General features: G+C 38.8%; 1 protein-coding gene across 2 annotated transcripts in view; it reads left to right on the top strand.

Annotated features, from left to right (window-relative positions):
- Positions 1 to 23,091, top strand: part of LOC142142035 (bifunctional heparan sulfate N-deacetylase/N-sulfotransferase 3-like) — a 223,685-nt gene that overhangs the window by 176,222 nt on the left and 24,372 nt on the right. For both annotated transcript variants that reach the window (XM_075200342.1, XM_075200341.1), the window contains exons 8-10: positions 1,094 to 1,190; positions 17,540 to 17,663; positions 21,554 to 21,728. In XM_075200342.1, coding sequence (XP_075056443.1) covers positions 1,094 to 1,190; positions 17,540 to 17,663; positions 21,554 to 21,728 — 396 coding nt within the window. The remainder of the gene's footprint in view (positions 1 to 1,093; positions 1,191 to 17,539; positions 17,664 to 21,553; positions 21,729 to 23,091) is intronic.

The following is a 23,091-nucleotide window of genomic DNA, read 5'->3' as shown; positions in this document are numbered from 1 at the left end:
TACCCCTTGTGTGTCCCTCTGTGAAATGGCGCTGGATCACCTTGGAGGGCGTTACTTATAGAATCCAAAACTCGTGAGATCCGACAACATAATCAGGTTTTGCCTTGTTTTCAATTCCGAGGGCACACGAAAGTACCCAGCTAGCTCGGCTCGGTACTCGGATCTGCTAAGTTCGGGTGTGTTTGGTTCTCGGGGAACCGAGCATGAGCATCTCTAATTATTATATTGTGTACAAATAGATTAATGTGACTTTAGCATTTACTGCTAGCTATTAACTGTCAAGCTACATCTCTAAGTTATGTCTAAGCTTTATCCTGTATCTACGGTATGCTTGGTCGTAAGTATACAAACTTGTTATGCCCTAGAGCAAATGCAAATTATGTTTGTGAGCTGGACACACCTTGATACGTCCAACACTACATATGCACGGAAATATGGGCTTATTTCATACTTATCATTCCCTGCGCAAGTTCCCCCTCTAAATAAGCCTGTAAGGTATACATTATTTCTACTATCTCCCTGTTATAATTGTACTTTTAAGTTTTATGGGGACACACATACTTTTTCTGTGGTGATAGTTTTTTAGATTGGCACATCTTTGAAAATAGTTAGGAAAAAATATAAATGAATAATCATGCATTACATATCTACAGAATTTGTTTTAGTTACTTGTGGTACGCAACAAATCTTGTGCATCTAATCACTTCCTTATACTCTTGATTCTTTTAGCGTTTGAAGTAGCAAGTTTCGGTTGGCAGATGGCAACCATTGGTGGTGATGTTATGTATGGTGAACACTAAAAATGTATAGGGTAGCAGGAGTTTGAGGGCATTTCTGCAGCATTTTACAGTGTAACCTTTCTATACATCAATTTGTTATAAGCTAGTCTGTTTTTAAAATGTAATAAGTGACAGTGTGCATCATGATTTCACGCCTCGTGGATGTACATTGACTAACTTTCCAATTGGAATAACGTTTATTTGTTGTTGCAAAGATGAAATGCTGATACAGGTACACGTGCACTAACATGCTAAAAGTGCATTTGATTTTGTATTGAAAATGAGTAAAAAAAAATCTGTTCCATATCTTTTAGAATCCCTGTGATGACAAGCGCCATCGAGATATATGGTCAAAAGAAAAAACCTGCGATCGCCTGCCAAAATTTCTTGTTGTAGGACCACAGAAAACCGGTGAGTAGTCGTACTTAAGGTCAAGGTACTTGATTATAAAGTACATAATATGCTTGTCTAGTAAGAATAGACAATTGATTTCTGCATTTTTATCTACGGGAAAAAAAGAACAGCATAAGTGCAAAATGGTAAAACAAAATTCTTCAACCAATTAGCCTGCTAATCATATTGGCCACTTGTGGAGTCCCAGGGATCCCAGTTGTTCGTAGTGAGTGGGTAGGTCTTTATATATGAAATAGACACCCAGCGCCTTATTTAGACCCTAGGCACCCTATTAATACCTTTTTTCCCATCTCTTTGTAAACAAAAAATACATATAGCTTACAATAATCCGAGCTCCTCTGTGCCCACTGCCCGCATAGGCAAGAGCCTATGTTTCCTGATAGATGATTCGCCTCTGCTCACACCTCTTACTGCAATTACTCAGGTGCACCACCCATGAGAGTAAATTAAAGAGTTTACCTAGGTGTGGGACACCATTGGAGATGAATTCAGACATGGCTGATGAATTCACAGGAAAGATAATGTGCAAATAAGAAGGAGCTAGGAATCAAACAGGAATTTCACTGTTTACATCACCCTCAAGCTTTTGGAAAAAAAGAAAGTCAAAATGACATTTGCACACACATAAGATTAGCATATTCTCCCTGTGCTAGAAGACAATTTAATGGGTACTACAGCTGTATACTCGCACGGATTTTGTAAGGTGTACAATGCAACAGGTTCAAATTCTCAGGACAGTGATTAATCTCTGCTCCTTAAATTAATTGAAAAAGTTGAATTTATATTTTTTTATTAAAGTGTTTTGCTGGGTAATTAATTTCACACAAATGGAAGAGCCAAAGACGTGGATTTCAGATTAAAATGGTTATTGAGAGGAAAGTGGCAATGAAACAAACTGGCAGAAAGTTAAAGCTAAGTTTGACATTTAAGAGAACATCCATTTACAATATTTTCAGCAGGGTTTTTCTTTTTATCCAAGGAAATGAATGTAATATACGTTAGACAGAAGCAGCGCAAAAATGTAATTCTCCTGTTGCACCTGCATATGCACTTTACACATAAATACAATTACAGCTGTAAAATTTCCATGATTTTCTGCCATCTGGGGTGAAAATGCAACTCTTTACTCGGTCTTAACTGTGTACAATCCATAAGCTCTAGGTTCACAGTCACATCTAAGTACTACCTACTTGTATTCTTACTGCCCATATAGCACATCTTGAGGCAGTAAGTGGCCAACAATAATTTGTGTCATAAGCAGTCAATGTCAATTTGAACATTTATAATAAGTCACTTTCATGTGTATGTTGAGTTGAGAACGCTACATTGAAAATACCTGTTTACAGGATATTGGTAGAGTTTTGATTCCATCTTGTGTGCAAATGTTGTATTGATTCTTGATATTTGAGGTAGCGGAGTTTAGACATATTTAGACTTATAGTTCTTGTTCATAATATGAAAATGGAAACAGATCAAAGCAGAGTTTAAGGAATGAATTGATGAGAATAAAACCATGAATGACCCACTTGAATACTATTGAGAAATTGAGACAGAGGCATTCAAAAATCAGTCTCCTTCTCTTCATCATCATCATCATCATCAGCAGCAGCAGCTATTTTTATAGCACCACTAATTCCACATCAGTCCCTGGCCACGGGAGGTCTGGCAAATTTTAACCCATGGGGAGAAAAAGGCAGGTGGCCTAGTGAACCAGCCCAAGGTAGCCCACTATAGGCAGCCCCATTACAAATTACAGTCTAAATTCCTTAACATACACACACATACAGAGAGAGACTAGGGTCAATTTTGATAACAACCAATTAACCTACTAGTATGTTTTTGGGGTGTGGGAGGAAGCCGGAGCACCCAAAGGAAAGCCACACAAACACGGGAATCACATACAAACTCCATCCAAATAAAGCCATGGTCGGGAATCGAACTCATTACCCCATTGCTGTGAGGCAGAAGTGCTACCCACTAAGCCACCGTGCTGCCCGAGTTTGTCATGAATGCCCAGCCTGTCTCAGATACAGCAATCTGAAACAGCTGGCCGTGACTGGCGTTACTTTGGTCACCTACCAATGAATACACCTTTTCTGCCACCACAAGGGATTTACTATGGAGTCCTTGCGTTCACCAAAACCACTTAGTAATATTGCACACTTAAATCACATACACATGTAGGATGAGCCTCACTTGGCTTTGTAAATTCACAAAGAATCACTGAGAATATACTAGATTAAATGTATTTAATCCGAAAAATATTTCCAATGTTTCTCTTGGAAGGGATACTCACTGAAGTTCTAATGTGAGGAAGCGAAGGAAGAAAAGGAATTTAGGGAAGAGAACACCGTTAATATAGGTTTTGTTCACTCAACTTGCACATACTAGTTTTCACTCAGTCCTTCCTAACATTATTACATCTGTTTTACACACCCAAACATCCTTACCACTGCTCATTTCAGTTAATTGCAAATGACATTCATATTACAAGTTGATTTAAAACCAGCTGTACCCAATTTAAAGGTTCACTAAACTTGTAATACAACTTGATTCAATATAGAAAGGCATCTGGTAATAATCACATAAATAAGTATTTAACACAAATTAAATCCAGACATCTAAAAATAATATATATCAAAACATATTTATTACTGATATACATAGCATACCTAATAAATGTAAGTGTTCCTATGTAACAAAACATCTAAAAGCATTAAAAATATTAAATATTTAATATAATTAGATTCCTTATTAGGGAGGGCACAGTTTTTCTTTTGTGCATTAATACGGTATAGGAAGTGGAAAGTGTATATGCAATGCATAGAATCTTTAAACCTTTGAGAGATTTGTTTGCAGTCTCCAACTAGCAGAAATGCTTAGTACAGGTCTAACTCAAACACAGGCAAAGAAGTAGCTGAGCCTGCTATGTTTTGCTATTTGACCTTTTTGTCCCACCTTAAAAGCTGTAATTACTTTGCGAGGAAGCAGAAATAAGTACTCCATCACACATTATTTTTAAAAATAGCTGCAATAGATTTTAAAAAAGAGATGCTGTGCAAATTTCTAAGAAATGTGTATTTTGCTCTAATTGCAGTTCCCCTTATTATTTCGTTTTTACTTTCCTGTTCAGTTATTCAGCAAAATATGTCCCTTACTATGTATTTGATCCTAAAATTTTGCATGTTTTAACAGCAAAATTTGGTCTTTTACGTATTCCCTCTCCTACCGCAACCAAACCACACAGCAAAATGAATTCACTGTCATTAATCCAGCACTATTCATAGATTATAATGGCAGCAAAATATGTATTTCAAAATAAAATTGAAGTGAAGAGAAAGTGTAACTCGATTATTTTGCTGCAAACTTTAACCTTGATTTAATTGATTTCTGCTAAAAGGGCAAACAGAACAGTGTCTGTCACTGACTACTTACTTGACTGGACTTATAGAAGCTGTGAATTGAAATAGAAGCAGCTTTATGCCACATAGATCTGCAGTAGTACAGTGCGTCCTATATATTGCTATGTATATAGGACACTTGTCAAATATACTTTGCGCTTACTAATTTTGATGTCAGATGTTTAGAATAAAATGAATGCAAGAAAAAATGTTTTTTCATTTATTTTATATAGTCTAAGATAATTGTTTGGCATCTGTTTCCCCCAGTGATATACTAGTTGCTTGTATTTTAAATGTAATGGATAATTTAGCATGCTACAATTATGGAATTATGGTAGGTGGTGTCTTAAGGTAGTGTTCTCGGTTGCCCAGGGACTGTTAATAGTGCATGATTACATGTGTCTTTGAAGACAGGAGAAATTATAAAGGGTGCATGTTTTCAATATATCAACTGGATTAATTAGTGTTGCAGATTAATTGAAAAGAAAATAAGGATGTCCTGAAGATTTTTAGTGGTCCCTGATGACCAGAGATGATAAAAACTGTGTACAGTACTGAATAGTTAACATTCAAAGGGAGATTGACCTGCATCGTTATTATGTGTTTTTAAAAGCACTTAGAATTCAATATATATTACTAATTTATTTTATAGCATTTCAGTTTTAGCCCCAGAAGAATGCTGATGATAAGTATAAATACCACTTCAATAGACAGTTCAAATAATGATACTGTTTTTATATAATATGCCCATAAATGTTAGTTCATATTCACAATTAAAGGTTCACACTCCTGTGAAATGAGGGGTAACCTGTAACTATATCATGAAAAGTAGCGATGAAAGAAAATATCTATTTCTCAATAGATCTTTTTCCTTAGGTGACAGGGTTCCTTACATTTTAAGAATTGGAGAAATAAGAACTCAGTACTTTTAGGACTCAGTATAATTGTAGGACTCAAGCTTGGTTTACAGTTACAGTTAAACGCATGGTTTGGGGTTAGATTTGGACTAAAACTAGCGCTGTGTAAGGGTTTTAATTTTAATCAGCAGGTTAGGGTTAAAGTTAGTATGTTAGTATCTTAGAATCGCTTTGGTAAAGCAACTAACTTAATTTTATTGTTTGATACAAGAAGTCTTCTGCCTTCCTGGAACTAGTTGACAGGGATAGAAACTCATCTCCTATCCATTGTGAAAAAGTACCAAGGTGGACTTCCTGACCACTTGGGCCCTCTATGTAACAATCTCTGGTTCCATTTCCTCAAACTGCAGCCAAAACCCTTGCTCCAAATAATTACAAACAATCAGTAGTTGCCTATGTGAGTGAAGGGGTGAAATGAGTGGTTATAAAATAACTAAAGCACACTCAGTAGGATTTACAGTATATGTTAAATTCTATGCAAAGTGACCAGTATGGCTTAATGAGAGACTTTCTCATTAATAACCTGTAATACAAGATTTACCGTACATGAGTCTCCATTTATTGTATAATGGTATTTATATATTAGTTGAAAGTGTCATCTATTCGTAAGCTTTTCAGGGACTTTTGGGCATATCTTGAGGGTCTTTTGTGCCTATATTTTCATCCTCTGCATAGTCATAGTTACGCTTCCACTTTGCCACTAAGCATCATTTTAATTGCCCCATGTACACCCTTTGTCTTCCTTTTAGTTATGTTGCATTTGCCATAATTTGTTAGCATATATATTTTGATTGCATCTTGAAATTGGAAATATGTAAACAGTAAATAACAGCCAGAAAAAGTACCTACAGGAATTTCAAGACAATTGGGAAATGTAATTGTATGTGTTACTCACAATGCACTTGCCAATCAGGTAGACCAGGTATCACCTTATAACTTGTTAAATGTCATCACCTGTCACTATCACTTGACAATTAGATTAATAAAAATCATATAAATGTGAAAACAGCTGGCAATAAAAAAGGTGACACATTATCAAGTCTGAAAGAGTTCTAAAAAGAACGACTGATTTTTCTAAAATGAGAACTTGTTAAAATGTGATTGCAAAGAAAAGCTTCTACAGTAGTCATATGTTTGTGAGGATAATAACTTCATAAACTAGTCATAGCGTTCGCCTGAGAATGTAGGAAAAGGTTATGTATATTTAATCGTGTATCACTATTACATGTTCTCAAGAAATAAAACAGAATAATTATAAATAATTGCTGAAATTTTGTGATAAAATGGCTATCGAGTAGTTTGATGACAACAATTCGGCCTCAGATGACAGGAAAAAAGCTGTGGGAAATAAATGTATCTGCACCCTAAGGAAATATGACTGCTAATGCCAGGTCTACATTTCATATGTGTACCTTGTCTAACTGAAATTAAAAAAAAGGAGAACAAAATGGTTATGCAGACTTAACCCTATTTTGTACTATTATTACGAAGACAGTAGCTCTCTTCATTATGGCCCAGACAAGTCTGTATCCAAATGTTCAGTACAGCAAAAAGCCAGATTGTTAGCAACATCACTTTAGTAGTTTTCCGAAGTAATGTTTGGAAGTTTCAAACCGGTTGGAAGGCCCCAAACATGCTTGCGGTGCAATTGTCTCTTTATTCCCAGTTTGAACTTGCTGTTCAAAATTTTTGGCTCAGTTCACTTTTCAAGCTTCACGTTCCAGATTTTCGAGATGCACTGCGCAAGGTTTGCATTCGCAAATCGAGTTCTGCATAATAATTTGTATTTTTAAATATTTTTTTTTTAAGTTTTTAAGTTATATTTTTCAATAATTTAAAGTATTTTAACTTTTTTAATGCAAAGCCAAAAAAATTAAGAAAAGTATCAATTTAAGCTCAAATTTGATATTCAGTCATGTGCTAACCAGTTTGACAGGAGTCACATATGAACAAACCTTTTTCATTTATTTATTTTTTAAAAGTAAATAAATTTTCCTCCCTAACACTAGGGAGATGTCTTACAGTATAGTAGTGTTAAATGCGTATTGTCGCTAACCAATAACGATTGTCGAACCTCGATTTGTGTTTCCAACGCACAAAGATTTATTCGCAATAAGTAGTATAATATATTCAAGCTAAGTGATAATAAGTACAGCCGTTACTTATCGCAGGCGCTCTGGATCCAGTGTACAGTCATTCAATCCTGAAGTCTGGGGACAAGATGTCTGAACACTAGATGAGAGGCTGCTGCTTATATGCACACAGGAATACAGTAAAACAATGAAGATGGTATAGCTTGCTTCTATTGGTCCAGGTTTCAGGACGGTCCAAGGAGTTGTCAATCATTGGCTAGTTCATCCTAAGGAATCCAAAGGAGGGGGTCATCTCTCCAGGGGGTATGCTCTGCTCTTCCCGCCAAGATTCCTTAGTCTTAAGTGGTTCATAATTCCCTATCATTCATAACTTGTGTATGCACTCTGCGATTCCTCCGCAGAGTGAACTAAACAGTGGCAAATGTTAAGAGGTTTATTATGATACCACACATGATGATTCCTTCAACCTGTTCCATATATTTCACTAATGTGCATATAACTTATAATATATAACATAAATACTACTATATTTCGACATAAATGACTATGTGTTGCAACTACCATTAATGTGTACTATTTTACAAGTATGCGTGTTTGTGCGAATGTATGTAAAAGGCTAAATACTGTTGCTGCCACGTGTTGCAGATGCGTACGCCCTTTTATGCCGTAGCGTGCCCTTTTACTCTGTAGCGTACCGTACGCATCTTTTCAGACAAAGACAACCAAGTTTGCTCGATTTTAATTGAAATTACTTTATCCAATTTGCTGACTTCGACAGCTCCACCCTTTGATAGTGTAATAAACTATCACCCAATCACCGTTTCAAGTTCAGGATTATACAATACTTCTTCACAGACCATGATCTCGGTATCTGGTACCACCCTTTCAGTCTCTTTCTCAGTGTTACTCCTAGGAGACCATTTTCCACACTTCAACACAGTAGGAACACATTTGACACATAAACTAATCGCTGAGATGACACCCAGTATAAGGAGAAGGAGCTTACCTACACTAGCAACCATTTCCTGTACCCACTCCCCCAGACCGGAGAACCATTTCACAGGGTTCAACCACGAGAACCAGCCTGCCACTATTTCCCCGATCTCATATAACGAAGAGTTATGGTTCTTTCGAAATTCCCATTTCAGTTGCAGAATTTCATCCATCTTCCGGTCTATAACCGCCTTAGGGTCATCTGTATTATTGGTGATGTACGTGCAACATTTGAAACCGAACTGGGTGGCCAGTGTGACACAGTACCCACCAGTAATAGAGGTGAGATAATTTAGCACCAGCCTATGTTGCACCAACTCCTTCTTGTACGCTTGTAGCTCCCTTCCAGTATACCTGAAAGTGTCATCATACATCTCAGTGATATTATCTATTTATTTAGCTAGGTCTTGCATATATTTAACGTTTAATGTTCCCCGAGCGGTCCTGGTGAGATCTAGAGGAACCATAACTTGAAAACCAGCAGTTTCACTAATCAATTTTGTAGCTATGGGTTCCTCACCAGGAATCATATTTCTCTTGCCACAGTGTTCATACTGTGTGTGTATGTATGGTGGTGATGTAGTCTTGTAAATACCAACCATTTCTTCATGAGTAATGGTCATGATTTCAGGAACCAGTTTAGCTAAGAAGCACAAACCCTTGGAACTCGGAGTCACCCAGGAATAAGCTTTCCTTCCACAAACAAAATACACATCATCAGGGAGAACATAAGGAACGGTATGCCCATTAATTATATCACACAGAGTTTTGATAAAATTACCCATGCCCAGTGTCCTCATTTGATCGAGACACGTGTCCGCATGGATGACATTCTTACAATTATCTATAGAAAATTTTCCAATGGATACCTTCTTATGTTTGGTTATACGCCCTAATTTGTGACTTCCATCTACATTCCTGCCTATTGGTGACCTTGTGAGTCTCCCTCTAAAATGAGTGTGGTGAGCCATTGTCTGATCTGATGGGTCAGCTTCCAGATTCTCCAGACGTTTTGCATGAGAGATATTTAGACACAGCAAAGTTCTGTCTACGGAGTATTGTCGAAGCGTCAGACTAGGGGACCTAGTGTTATTGTACCTCCCGTCTATGGGCCTCCCACCCCCTGAATTCGAGTACTTCGGATATGTTTAGAGGGAATGGCCTAGTCCTATATTATGCTGCCCCTGTGGCATATGAGAGCACACCCAGCACTCGGTTTGGTTTAGCACCTTACCCACCAGGGAGTGATAATCCTCCAAAGGATGCCCGCCCACCTTCAGATTACTGGTGGACTGACATCGCTGGATGCATCTCTCTTCAACAAGGGAGTCGCAGAACTTGCAGATACAATACTCATCAGACAATAAACCCTCACACTGCCTCCTGAGTTCCTGAGCTAGCAGACCTTTTCATAACCCCCGGACCAAGCTTGATAATGGGCTGCTCTGAGTATTCTAATAACTTTTCCTCTGCCTCAATCTCATCCGCATCACTACCAGAACCCTCCTCCGTCCTCCATCCTCCTTCACAAAAATAGAATGTCCTAGAAAAAGTAAAAACAAGGAAAATCCTGGAACAAAAGAAAAACAAAAACCGCCACTCCATCTCTGGAAAGATAGCTCTGGGGCAACGTCTCTGGTTCAGGTGTCACGACTGCAGGCTTTAGGTCTCCCGGAACAGACTCACAAGTGTCAAATCTATGTCGTCGGTTTCAGTTTTATCTTGCACTTTCTCCTGGTTATGGACTCTCCTGCAGTGGGTGGAATGGACCCAAGTGTCTCTTTCTGCAACTTTCAGCGATGTAGTACTGGTCAGCAGCACTTGGTACGGGCCTTCCCAACGGTCTGTTAAACAACCTGAACGTAAGAAATTGCGGATCATAACATAGTCTCCAGGTTCAACATCATGACAGTTCGTTTCTGGCATACCAGGTGACAGCATTTTTAGTTTTTGTTGTTGTTGCTTTAGCTGTCTACTCATTCTTATAAGATATTGTACAGTCACTTCATTATTACACTTCAAGTCGTCTTGTGGACTCACGATCAAATGAGGTTGTCGTCCGAACAGTATCTCAAAGGGGGACAGATTAAGAGGAGGTCTAGGAGTGGTCTGAATGCTATGGAGGACCAATGGCAAAGCCTCAGGCCATGCCAACCCAGTTTCAGCCATTACCTTACCAAGCTTGTTCTTTATAGTACCATTTACTTTCTCCACCTTACCACTGGCTTGTGGTCGGTAAGGGGTGTGAAGTCTGCTACCGATTCCCATGAGTTTACACATATTTTGGAAGATATCACCAGTAAAGTGGGTACCCCTATTACTTTCAATGATTCTAGGGATACCGAACCTACATACAAAATCTTGTACAATTTTCTTGGCAGTGAACACAGCAGTATTAGTGGCTGCCGGATATGCTTCTACCCAACCGAAAAACACATCAATACACACTAAAACATACTTTAGATTCCTGCACGGTGGTAATTGGATATAGTCAATTTGTATTACCTGAAAAGGTCCGTCTATAGGAGGGATGTGGGATGGCTCAGTTGGAATGGTTTTCCCAACATTTTTCCTCAAACAAGTAAGACATGACATTGCTTTCTTACCAGCCTGAGAGGAAAATCCGGGAGCACACCAGTATGCTCTCACCAGTTTGCACATACCTTCTTTACCCAGGTGAGTCAGACCGTGTGCTGCTTCAGCCAGGCTTGGATAGTATGTTCGGGGAGCTACAGGCTTACCTTGTCCATCCCTCCAGAGTCCTGTGGACTCTTGACCACATCCCTTCGCCTTCCAGACCGCCTTTTCCTACAAGGAACACAAATCTTGCATTTCAATTAATTTCTGCATGTCTAATGTCTGAAAAACCATCATAGTCTCGGTCGATACCGTCATAGGTTGCCCTGCTGCCCATTTAGCAGCTTCGTCTGCCCTGTTGTTGCCCAATGACACTGGGTCTTCTTCAAAGGTATGGGCTTTGCACTTTATGACGGCTACTGTTCTGGGTAACTGTATCGCTGTCAGAAGTCCTTTTATGTGTTGTGAGTGTGCCACTGGTGTACCTGCTGCTGTCGTAAAGTTTCCAAGGCGCCAAAGGGCCCCAAAATCGTGCACTACCCCGAAGGCGTACCTAGAGTCAGTATATATATTGGCTGATTTACCCTCTGCCAACTCACACGCTCTCCTTAATGCTACTAGTTCCGCCACCTGGGCCGAGTGAGGTGGACCAAGGGGTTCAGCTTCTACCACATCCTGATCGTCTACAACAGCGTAACCAGTACATAGCTCTCCCGTCTCTGTCTGTCTATGACAACTTCCATCTGTATAAAACGTAAAATCTACATTTTCTAAGGGGGCATCACGTATGTTGGGCCTTGCAGTAAAGGTCTGATTCAGGTGTTCCATACAGTCATGTGTGTCAGTATTCTTGCCTAACTCATCATCAACCAGGGTTTCCTCACCTCCCACCCTTTGTGTCTCTAGAGACACATATGGAAGGTATGTAGCTGGATTTAAGGTGCTACATCGTTTGATGGTGATGTTTGAGGGTGCCATCAGGGCTAGTTCCCACTTTGTGAATCTAGCTGAAGAAACATGTCTGGTTTGGGCTGAGTTTAACAGAGCTGATACAGCATGGGGTGTATAGACAGTTGAATTATGTCCTAATACTACGTCCTCGCTCTTACTTACCAGAAGAGCAGTTGCTGCTACACTTCTGAAACATGTTGGGAGTGATCTTGCCACATTGTCCAATTGTGCACTGTAGTATGCTACCGGTCTGCTAGCGTCACCATGTTTCTGTGTGAGGACACCTGCTGCACAACCATCAGCTTCCGTACAGTATAGCTCAAACGGCTTTTCATAATCAGGTATTTCCAATGCAGGTGCTCTAGTCAGACTATCTTTAAGATTAAAGAATGCTTGCTCTGACTCTTCTGTGTGTACGACACGTTCTGGTTTTGAGGAAGAGACTAGCTCCTGCAATGGTAATGCCAGAATAGAAAAACCTGGGATCCAGGATCTACAGTATCCACACATCCCCAGGAAAGTAAGAATCTGCTTCTGGCTCTGCGGCAGAGTCATGTGTTGTATGGCCTCAATCCTGTCAGTTGTCAAGTGTCTTAGCTAGCCCCTTGGTGAGGTAGTGTCCTAAGTATTTAATCTTAGTCTGACATGGCTGTAATTTGTCCTTTGCCACCTTGTGCCCTGTTTCTGAGAGATGGAGCAACAATAATTTAGTATCATGTAAACATGACATAAAAGAATCAGAGCACAGCAACAAATCGTCCACATATTTAATTAGAACAGACCCATTGTGGGGTTGAAAGGATTGCAAACAGTCATGTAAGGCTTGGGAGAAAATACTGGGGCTGTCAATGAACCCCTGGGGAAGTCTGGTCCATGGATTTTGCACTCCCCGGTAGGAGAATGCAAAAAGGTATTGGCAGTCAGGGTGAAGAGGGACTGAGAAGAAAGCAAAACATAGATCAATGACAGTGAAGTGACTAGCAGACGGTGGAATCTGCATGAGGATGACAGCTGGATTCGGCACTACGGGGAATTGGCTCTCAACAACTTTATTAATTCCCCTTAAGTCCTGGACTAATCTATAGCCCCTCCCCCCACTCTTCTTCACAGGGAAAATGGGACTATTTGCTGTACTGGCTGTACGAATTATAATCCCTTGTTGTAACTGCCTCTCAATAACAGGATATACCCCTAGTTCCACCTCTGGTTTTAATGGATACTGTGGGATTTTTGGAGCTATCCTACCACTTTTTAGATTGACCATGACAGGGGCTACGTTTGCCATCAGTCCAGTGTCCTGTCCATCTCTGGTCCATAGTGAACCTGGTATTTCCAGCAACATCCCCTTTACTTGAGATGGACTTTGTTCTATAACAGGAGAGTGTAACATTAACCTTTGAGGGGTGTCCAATATATCCTGTACCTCATGTGCAACCTTCTCCGGTATATCTAAGAACACACCATCAGAAGTACAGTATATGACACATCCCATTTTACATAACAAGTCTCTTCCCAGCAAGTTAGTAGGAGCCGCCGCAGCCAAGAGAAACGAATGCTTGGTATGCAGGGGCCCGAAAGTAACTTCAGCAGGTTTAGTTAGTGGATAATGCAACACTTTTCCCATTAACCCCATGGCTGGAATAGTTTTACTGGTCACCTGTAGATTAAAGGGGGGGTTATTACAGATCGGGCCGCCCCTGTATCTACAAGAAAGGTTTGTTTCCTACCAGCTATGTCAACTATCATTGTTGGTTCTTCTATCTGACTCTCAGTTAACCTCACTGGCTGTAGACTACAGGTATGACCTGACCCCTAGCGCTGACTATTGCTTTCCCGCACAGCATTTGCTGTTATAATATGTGCGGGTAGATGTGAGTCTTCTAGTCTATGTGAGTTCTTCCGTGGAGGATATCTATGTGTCCCACCTCTAAAGTTGTATCTGTCCTTTTTACAATCCCTCCTAAAGTGTCCTTCTTCATTACAATTGAAACATCTGATCACTCTATGTTTCTTATTATGTGGGTTGTATGCTGGAGGTCGTGTATGGATCCCCTCTAGAGCCTGTATACTCACCGTCATTAACCTATCACTTTTCTCCTCCTTCTTTCTAAAAAGGTTTTTGTCATGCTCCACAGCAGACTCCCTAAGAGAATCTACTGTGATGCCTCTCCAATTAGGTAATGTGGTTTGTACTCTGGTTTTTAAATTTTCCCTAAGACCATCCATTAGTACTCCTACAGCTACTTCCCTGTGATGTGGGTCCTCACCTATGTTTGATATCCCAGTGAACCGTGTTATCGCTGCAATAGCTCTAATGAAGTAATCTGCTGCTGTCTCACTATCTTTTTGCTTGATGGTGAAAATTTTACTCCAATTCGCTACTACTGGAAAATAGATGGCTAAATGTTTAACAATTTGTTCTATATTCTCTTGATTAATCTCATCCGTCAAGGTGTCATCTTCCTCCAACGAACAATCTTTGATGAATTGTTGTACGTTAGTATTGGGAGGAAGACACGCCCTCAACACTACCCGCCAATCCTTATCGGTTGGTTCGTGTGCATTTCCTAAGTCTTTAACAAACTTCTGACATTTAGCCAACTCTTTTCTAGGATCTGGGAATTCAGTCATAATGGAACGTAACTCTGATCTAGTCCAACTACACCATCCTTATCCGGTTTCCCATTGGGAACTGATATTGTGCGGACTGGGTATGCACCCACTGGTTCACTGGCTCCAGAAGTCACTACCGGATCTGCTGTTTCAAGATTTAGAACGCTATCACTCCTAGTGATCACACTACTCTCACCTATCTCAGCCATTGCTCCTTTCCCATACTTACGCTGAACCTTTAGCATATTAACAGCATGAGCAATGGCCGAAATCACAGTGGGTTCATCTTCATCTTCTGATACACTTGTTTTAAACTGGCTTAAAACAGGATACAACTTAGCAATTTCTCTTTTTTCAGTTTTAATAACGGCTGTACTTACCCCTCCCGCCTCATAAGGTGGCAGGGGAGCACTTGCGCTGAGTTCGCCACGCTTCTCAATGGCTACTTCCGCCCTGCGCGCGCTTTTCATCATGCCTACTTCCGCTGTGTGCATTCGCTGCTCTGCCACGTGTTACCTTCCATTTGCCACAATTTTAAACAATCATTATGTCTATTTCTCTTTTTCGTTGACTTAATCGACCATACTTTATCTTTTACAGTATTTAGTGCCTCTCCATTAAAACTCCCTATTGTTGGGAAAGGCCTATCACAATCTTTGGTCATCTTGACCCACGTGTCGCAATACGCAGTTGCGTATGCACCATATTTCTTACACATGAGAAATCTAGCTGAACCAATAGGCCCTTCCTTAGGCAGTACACTGGCCATCTCTAGCGTATGCTTAGCACCCATGTTGAACAACACCAATCTATGCAGACCACACTTCCAAAAACACTTTCAACCTTTTGCTACAAACACTCTACCGCTAGAGATCTCTTACTGGCCGTGGACGTATTTACTCAAGCCGCATCCACTCGCTTCCTCTCGTACTAAACAAGGACCCCTAACACAGACAATATCACTGTGGGACCCAAGAGCTATCAGCTCCTCGATACCCTGGCTAAACCACAAAAAATCTGTTGAGTTTATTATAACTGGGAGAACAAAGTCGATACAATCAACCAGCCTTTCCAATATAATTCCTCCTAGCTGCTTCACCAATTCGCACTCACAGTTGTCGTGCGGTTAGATCGCACCGCCTACTAATACTAGTAATTAGTAGCAAACCTTGCGATCTATTGGTAGCGCTTTTGCGAAAACCCTCTTTGTCTTCGCATTTGGTATACCTGCCCTGTATACCGTCCTTCAGTTGGGCAACCCGCCTTGTCAGACAGCAACTGAGCACAATCAACAATAAAACAGTGTATCTACGTTACAAAATCACACACTATACACCTTTTCTGCGCAGAAAATTAAAAGTTCCCAACAATAGTAATAATGTCTCAGAGGCTTTCACAAGTAATTATACTATACACATATAATAACTATCAAAACGATTGTTTAACCACGTGGCAAATCTACCGGAAGTGCGCATACGCACAGCAGGAAATACACATACGCTAAGCAATGCAATACAGTGAAAACGCACAATGACAATAAAAAGAAACAGTTTTCTCTTTTGTCCCTAGGTTCTAGTTAGCGTGCCCTAGACAATGCAAAATGGACATTCGGTTTCACAACACAGAGTAAAATTCAGGTTTTAAACACATTGCGTTCTTAGCCGTATATGACGCGTCTCCACCCTTTGTTGAGGAACCGAAATCCGTTGGTCTTGCGTATCGTCCGGCAACGAAACCTCCAAAGCTCACGAGCCCCCAAATTGTTAAATGCGTATTGTCGCTAACCAATAACGATTGTCGAACCTCGATTTGTGTTTCCAATGCACAAAGATTTATTCGCAATAAGTAGTATAATATATTCAAGCGAAGTAATAATAAGTACAGCCGTTACTTATCGCAGGCGCTCTGTATTCAGTGTACAGTCATTCAATCCTGAAGTCTGGGGACAAGATGTCTGAACACTAGATGAGAGGCTGCTGCTTATATGCACACAGGAATACAGTAAAACAATGAAGATGGTATAGCTTGCTTCTATTGGTCCAGGTTTCAGGACGGTCCAAGGGGTTGTCAATCATTGGCTAGTTCATCCTAAGGAATCCAAAGGAGGGGGTCATCTCTGCAGGGGGTATGCTCTGCTCTTACCGCCAAGATTCCTTAGTCTTAAGTAGTTCATAATCCCCTATCATTCATAACTTGTGTATGCACTCTGCGATTCCTCCGCAGAGTGAACCAAACAGTAGCAAATGTTAAGAGGTTTATTATGATACCACACATGATATGATTCCTTCAACCTGTTCCATATATTTCACTAATATGCATATAACTTATAATATATAACATAAATACTACTATATTTCGATATAAATGACTATGTGTTGCAACTACCATTAATGTGTACTATTTTACAAGTGAGCGTGTTTGTGCGAATGTATGTAAAAGGCTAAATACTGTTGCTGCCACGTGTTGCAGATGCGTACGCCCTTTTACGCCGTATCGTGCCCTTTTACTCTGTAGCGTACCGTACGCATCTTTTCAGACAAAGACAACCAAGTTTGCTCGATTTTAATTGAAATGACTTTATCCAATTTGCTGACTTCGACAGTAGCACAGTATGTGAATATGTGCATATGTAATGTATGACTGATAATTTGTTGAGATTTCTGATGGCAGTCCTGATTATAGGTCACTCATCTAAGTCATTGATTACTGATAAAACCAGAATTGGTTTAAATGTATGTTTTCTATTGCTTCTGACTCTGATAATGGTTTGTGTTGTGTAAACTTGTATATGCTGATTGCAGGTACTACAGCTTTATACTTATTCTTGGTTATGCATCCTGCTATCATTAGCAACTCACCAAACCCCAAAACATTTGAAGAGATGCAATTCTTCAATGGAAATAACTACCACAAAGGGGTGGATTGGTAAGTTTCAAACTGATTATTTAATTTTTTGAGCTAATAATATTTCTGTTTCCAATCCTGTCTTACCAAGCAGGTATCATTCAATGAATTTAAGAAAAACATTACTTATTACTTAATTTCTGTGGATGTTATACATGCTTTGTAGCTGAAAGTAGTTGAAAATAAACAATTCAAGTTTTATTATGATGTGTGGGCTGATCTTCTCTACATTCCAGAGAGAGAGAGAGAGAGAGAGGGGGGGAGAGATATATATATATATATATATATATATATATATATATATATATATATATATATATATGTACACGCACACACACACACATATATATATATATATATATATATATATATATATATATATATATATATATATCTATATTGCAAAGATGTAGCATAGTCTGTAAAATATATCCTTATATTCTTATATTTAGTGAATGGTGGTGTCATCAGTCATGTTATGTTAGTTGTGTCACATAAGTAATTTTGCAAGTGATGAAATGTATGATTAACATGTAAAGGTAAAACACATCTGAATATGAGAATTGCTTCATACTAGCATCTTTCTTTGTTCAAAAGTGTATAACATTATTTTCATCACCATATTACGCAGAGCTGTACAGAGATCAATTTAATAATTTTATGCATTTTAGGAATTTAATCGCTTCTTCTTCGCAGTTTACAGTCTGAATTTTTTCCCACGCAAACACACATGGACATACTAGGGTCAACATTTTTGCAACAGCCAATTAAGCTACTAGCAGAATACATGGGGAGAACATACAAACGTCACACAGATATTCCCTAGGTCGGAATGGCCCCAGTGCTAAGAGGCAGCAGTGCAATCACTGAGCCACGGTACTGAGCAACTTGTGCATTAGAAGGAATAAATTATATCAGGAGTAACATAAGAAGTATACTGTTCTGTAACATATGCAGGATAATAGCGGTCACCTTATACACTTTGTTACCTATATTAAAGCTGACCTGTGGCTTGACTAATATCTTCATATTTTACAGCAGGGGTGCGCATATATGCATGTGTGTGTTTAAATAAAAAGGAAGGCTAGGGAGAAAATGAACTCTAATCAAGCCACAACTGTGAGCCTGAAAAACAGAAGCTCTCTTGAACAAAACAATATTCTGCAGAACAATAAAACAGAACTGATTTCTTTTTCATATGCATTCTCTTCTCTCTCTCGTTACTGTAAGATAATAAACTAAGCAAATATAAGGCAGACTCCCTCCTGACTGTGCTGTGTTTCCAACAACTAATGCAGAGATATTATTTAAAAAGTGAACAGTAAGGAAGTGACCCCTGTACCCATGCTTTATTTATTATTATTTAATATGTTAGATATTCTTTCACGAAGCAACTTATTTATTGCGGTTTTGTTTTATAGGTCGTTTTCAGCAACTTTCACAAGTCTGAACTTTATTCCATTAAGTCAATTTATTTTACTTCTGTTGATCATTGATTACTCTATACCTCCATAAAACCTAACTTCCACTAACCATGGGAAGTAAAATGAGTGCAAGATGCTGCTGGCTTGTACTGAATTACAAGCAGGACTTTAATCAGTACCTCAGCTACTCCTAGTTGACATCTAATAACTTGCTATTCTCCTGTCAGCTTTTTGGATGTGATGTTAAATTACAACACTCCAGAGATCCAAACAGTATTTAAAGTTTATTTTATATTATGGATCTCTTTGTTTAGGGGGTCTTTTGTGTGTGATTGCTTTTGTAGAAGATAAGAATACCAACTGGCATAGAACCGTTGAGAAATTGCCATAGCTGTATTTACTATATATTTACTATATATCAGCCTATTATTATTATCCTATATTTAATGGGCACCACAAAGGGTCCGCAGCTCTGTACAGAGAGCGTAGGACAAGACAGAACATAGTATTACCGCACAATGCAAAAAACACTGCAGCAAAAAATATCAACACAGCTATGAACATACACACAGGGCAAAAAGGTATAAGTGCCTCGCAGAAACCTTACAATTACATACATGTGTAGGGCAATACTGATTAGGGAAGAGTATCAATATAGTTTGTGTAATAGGGCATGTAGAACAGAGCTGCATGAGCATGTGGAGCACAAAGCAACTATTTTACAATGACATCAGCAGCTCCAACACTAAATAGAATGCTACAAAAACAGATTTGTGTAATATTTATCTGGGGATCAGTGATCAGTAACTGAGAGAGAACAGAAAGTCAATGCTGGAACTAGCAACATTGAACAGGATGGAAAGGAGGGCCTGTCATATAGAAACCAATGGAAGGTGTCACAACCAGAGACAGGCCAGGGTCATGAGTCCCGGGGCAGACAGTCATATAGCTAAGGGTCAAAGCCAAGATTGGTAGTCAGTCAGACAAGGGTCAATGCAAGGAAATGAAAACCTGGACAGCACACAGACAGAACAAACAATCAGACAAGTCACTGGCAGGAATAGCAAAATGATGGAGAAGGATGTGTCACCAAAACCACTTCTGTAGAACCGACTGATCACAATTTGCTTTTGGGTCTATAGCAGCTGTCTTCCTCCTCAGGAGAATCCTCATGTACTCGGATATAGGGCTTGGAATAGCTTAGGAAACATCAGAACTACAACGGGGCAAACTGAGAGTGTCAGGACCAGGGTTTGGAAACACGGGAATGTAACAGCAAAATCGGAACAAGGGAAACACAAGCTAAACAACACACAGACTAATACAAAGACACATACTAAGACAAAGATGAGAGCTGGGAGAAAGACTAGGCTGCAACAAGTTCAGATTTAGAAACGCAAAACAGGGCTGGAAACAGGGACAGGTGGTATCTATAAAATGCTGTGTAACATGTTAGCACTGTATAATTTAATAATAAAACAATCCAGTTCTTTATCAAGCATTATACTCCTGGAGCTTGGTATGTACTTATTACAGCTGTGCTCATAAGAATGGAGAGACAAAAATTATGAAGAGATCTACCTCAGTACCAAGTCCAATAGCTTAGACATTTGTTATAGCCAACCTAAAAAGTTATTATCAATTTTACATTTCACGCCTTCTGCCAAATAACAGCTGTCAAACACTCACCGTAATATAAATAATCTCATAATCACCCACCTTTACAAACTAATCACTGAGCATTATACATTTAATTAAAACCTGCATATTGGCAAAATGCACTGAGTCAGCAACATAGTATCAAAAGACAGTTTGTCCGGTATCAGCAGTGCAGTGCAGTGTCTACAGGGCCATCTTTTCCATTGGGCACGAAAGGCAGGTGCCCGGGGGCCCCACGGGCAAGGGGGTCCCATAGGCAGGGCTCTTAATTAGAATAAATAATCCTGCAAAAGAAAAAACCTGCAAAAAAACCTTCAAGGGTCACTGAGCAAGTACATCTATCTCTATATATCTATATCTATATCTGTATCTCTATACATCTATATATATATATAAATATATATATATATATATATATACATACAAAAACAGACATAGATCCTCTGCACTCACCATGTACAAACTGGGGTGCAAGAGGGGGTTGCCACATTTTATAGACAAGAAAACAGGGATACTCTGCACTCTCCAAACACATAATTAATGCTATACCAAGTACTGTTTTATATTAAATACAGGGAATGTTAGTTCCACATATTGCAATATATGTTAAGCTGACCAACTGACGCCAAAGTCTTCCCATTCTGGCCAGTCCTAACATGATCAAATGCTATGCTATTTATCTGGGCTTTCATATTACTGGGAAAAAAGCTAAATTACTAAAATAAATTGTTGTACAACATAGTACCTTACAAGAGATCTTTTTTTTTTTTTTACTTTAGTTTGTAAATATTGCAATAAATAGTTTACATTACTGTGCTATTATTTCAGGTACATGGATTTCTTCCCAATCCCATCCAATCTTACCAGTGATTTCCTGTTTGAAAAAAGTGCCAACTATTTTCATTCTGAAGAAGCTCCAAAACGAGCGGCTGCTTTAATTCCAAAGGCAAAAATTATCACCATTCTCATTGATCCCTCCGATCGAGCCTATTCCTGGTATCAGGTGAGAATTTGCGCTACATACCTGACTAAGGTCTGTAGTTGCTACAATGCAGGAAGAATTGCATAATGGGAGTTTTAGAAACATATTTTCACCAGAGCTGCTAAAATAGAGATGAGTGAATTTTTCAAAACTGCTTTCAAAAAAATATTGACCTTGACCTGTGTTTTGCTGTGACATTTCGCCATTGAAATTTGATCCTTTCGATTAGATTTACTAACCTGAGGGTTTGAAAAAGTGGAGATGTTGCCAATAGCAACCAATAAGATTCTAGTTATTTATTTAGTAAATTCTACAAAATGACAGCTAGAATCTGATTGGTTGCTATAGGCAACATCTCCACTTTTTCAAACCTGCAGTTTAGTAAATATACCCCTTAGTTTTCTGCACTGAATTTCCCTATCATTGTTCAACCGTGAAACTTACTGCTTCAAATTGTGCCATGATATCCCTTATCTCTATGTTAATCAGTAGTGTACTTCATATGATACCTGAGAAGCAGATAGTCTGAGTGCTGATGTAATTGACTCTCTTGGTTAAAGATTGACAATTTTAGTCATAAAATGACAACATATTTAAACAGTATTGAAACTAATAATTTAATACTCCAATGTTTTATACAGAGAAAATAAACTTTATTGCTTGACAAAGCTAAGCAAGTTTCCTGTACTTTTTATGACCAGTTATTCACTTAAGGTATTTATTGGCTGGGATCTATAAATGTTTTTTTAATTATACCTCAGCCAAAGAAATAACATGATAGTTACAACTTATTTTATTAAATGCAAATTTAAAGAGAAATACGGTTCTCTGTGCAGGATAGCCCATTCCTGCTTGTTTCACTAATAACTACTACAGTTCATCATTTTGTTTTAACATAATCAAATTACAAAGTCATATACTGAATTTTTTTTGTAAAAACTGTTAAAATGTTAAATGTTAAGGGTATCCAAAATGCTTGCAAATACTCAACTTTGGGAAAAATATCAGTATCATGTGCAAACACAACATTGTATTGTAGCAGTAAGTAGTGATACAGCACTTTGATAGGTGCTATAACTGCAAAGAAAAATATTTTAAATAAATATACAGTATCTATATCCAGTGCCAAAACAAGGTGTGTAACAGGCAAACGATGGACCCAGTGGTCAGTAGTGATAATTGGCTTGCAGAATATAATAAATAGAGTTGTATGAGATGGGCCAAAAATTCACCTAAACGCCAAAGATCCTCAAATTGGTTCAGAATTTTAAAAATTTGTCAAACAAATTACGCGCCCTAGAGAATCAGACTAATTACAGCACATACCAGTCAGCAAGTATCGAAATATGTCTATATCCTGATAAAAGGAGCTTACAGCCCAGCT

This window comes from Mixophyes fleayi, chromosome 1 (assembly GCF_038048845.1).
Source record: "Mixophyes fleayi isolate aMixFle1 chromosome 1, aMixFle1.hap1, whole genome shotgun sequence".
Classification (NCBI taxonomy): domain Eukaryota; kingdom Metazoa; phylum Chordata; class Amphibia; order Anura; family Limnodynastidae; genus Mixophyes; species Mixophyes fleayi.
Note: the sequence above shows the minus strand (reverse complement) of the source record. Positions and strands in the feature narration are given on the sequence as shown.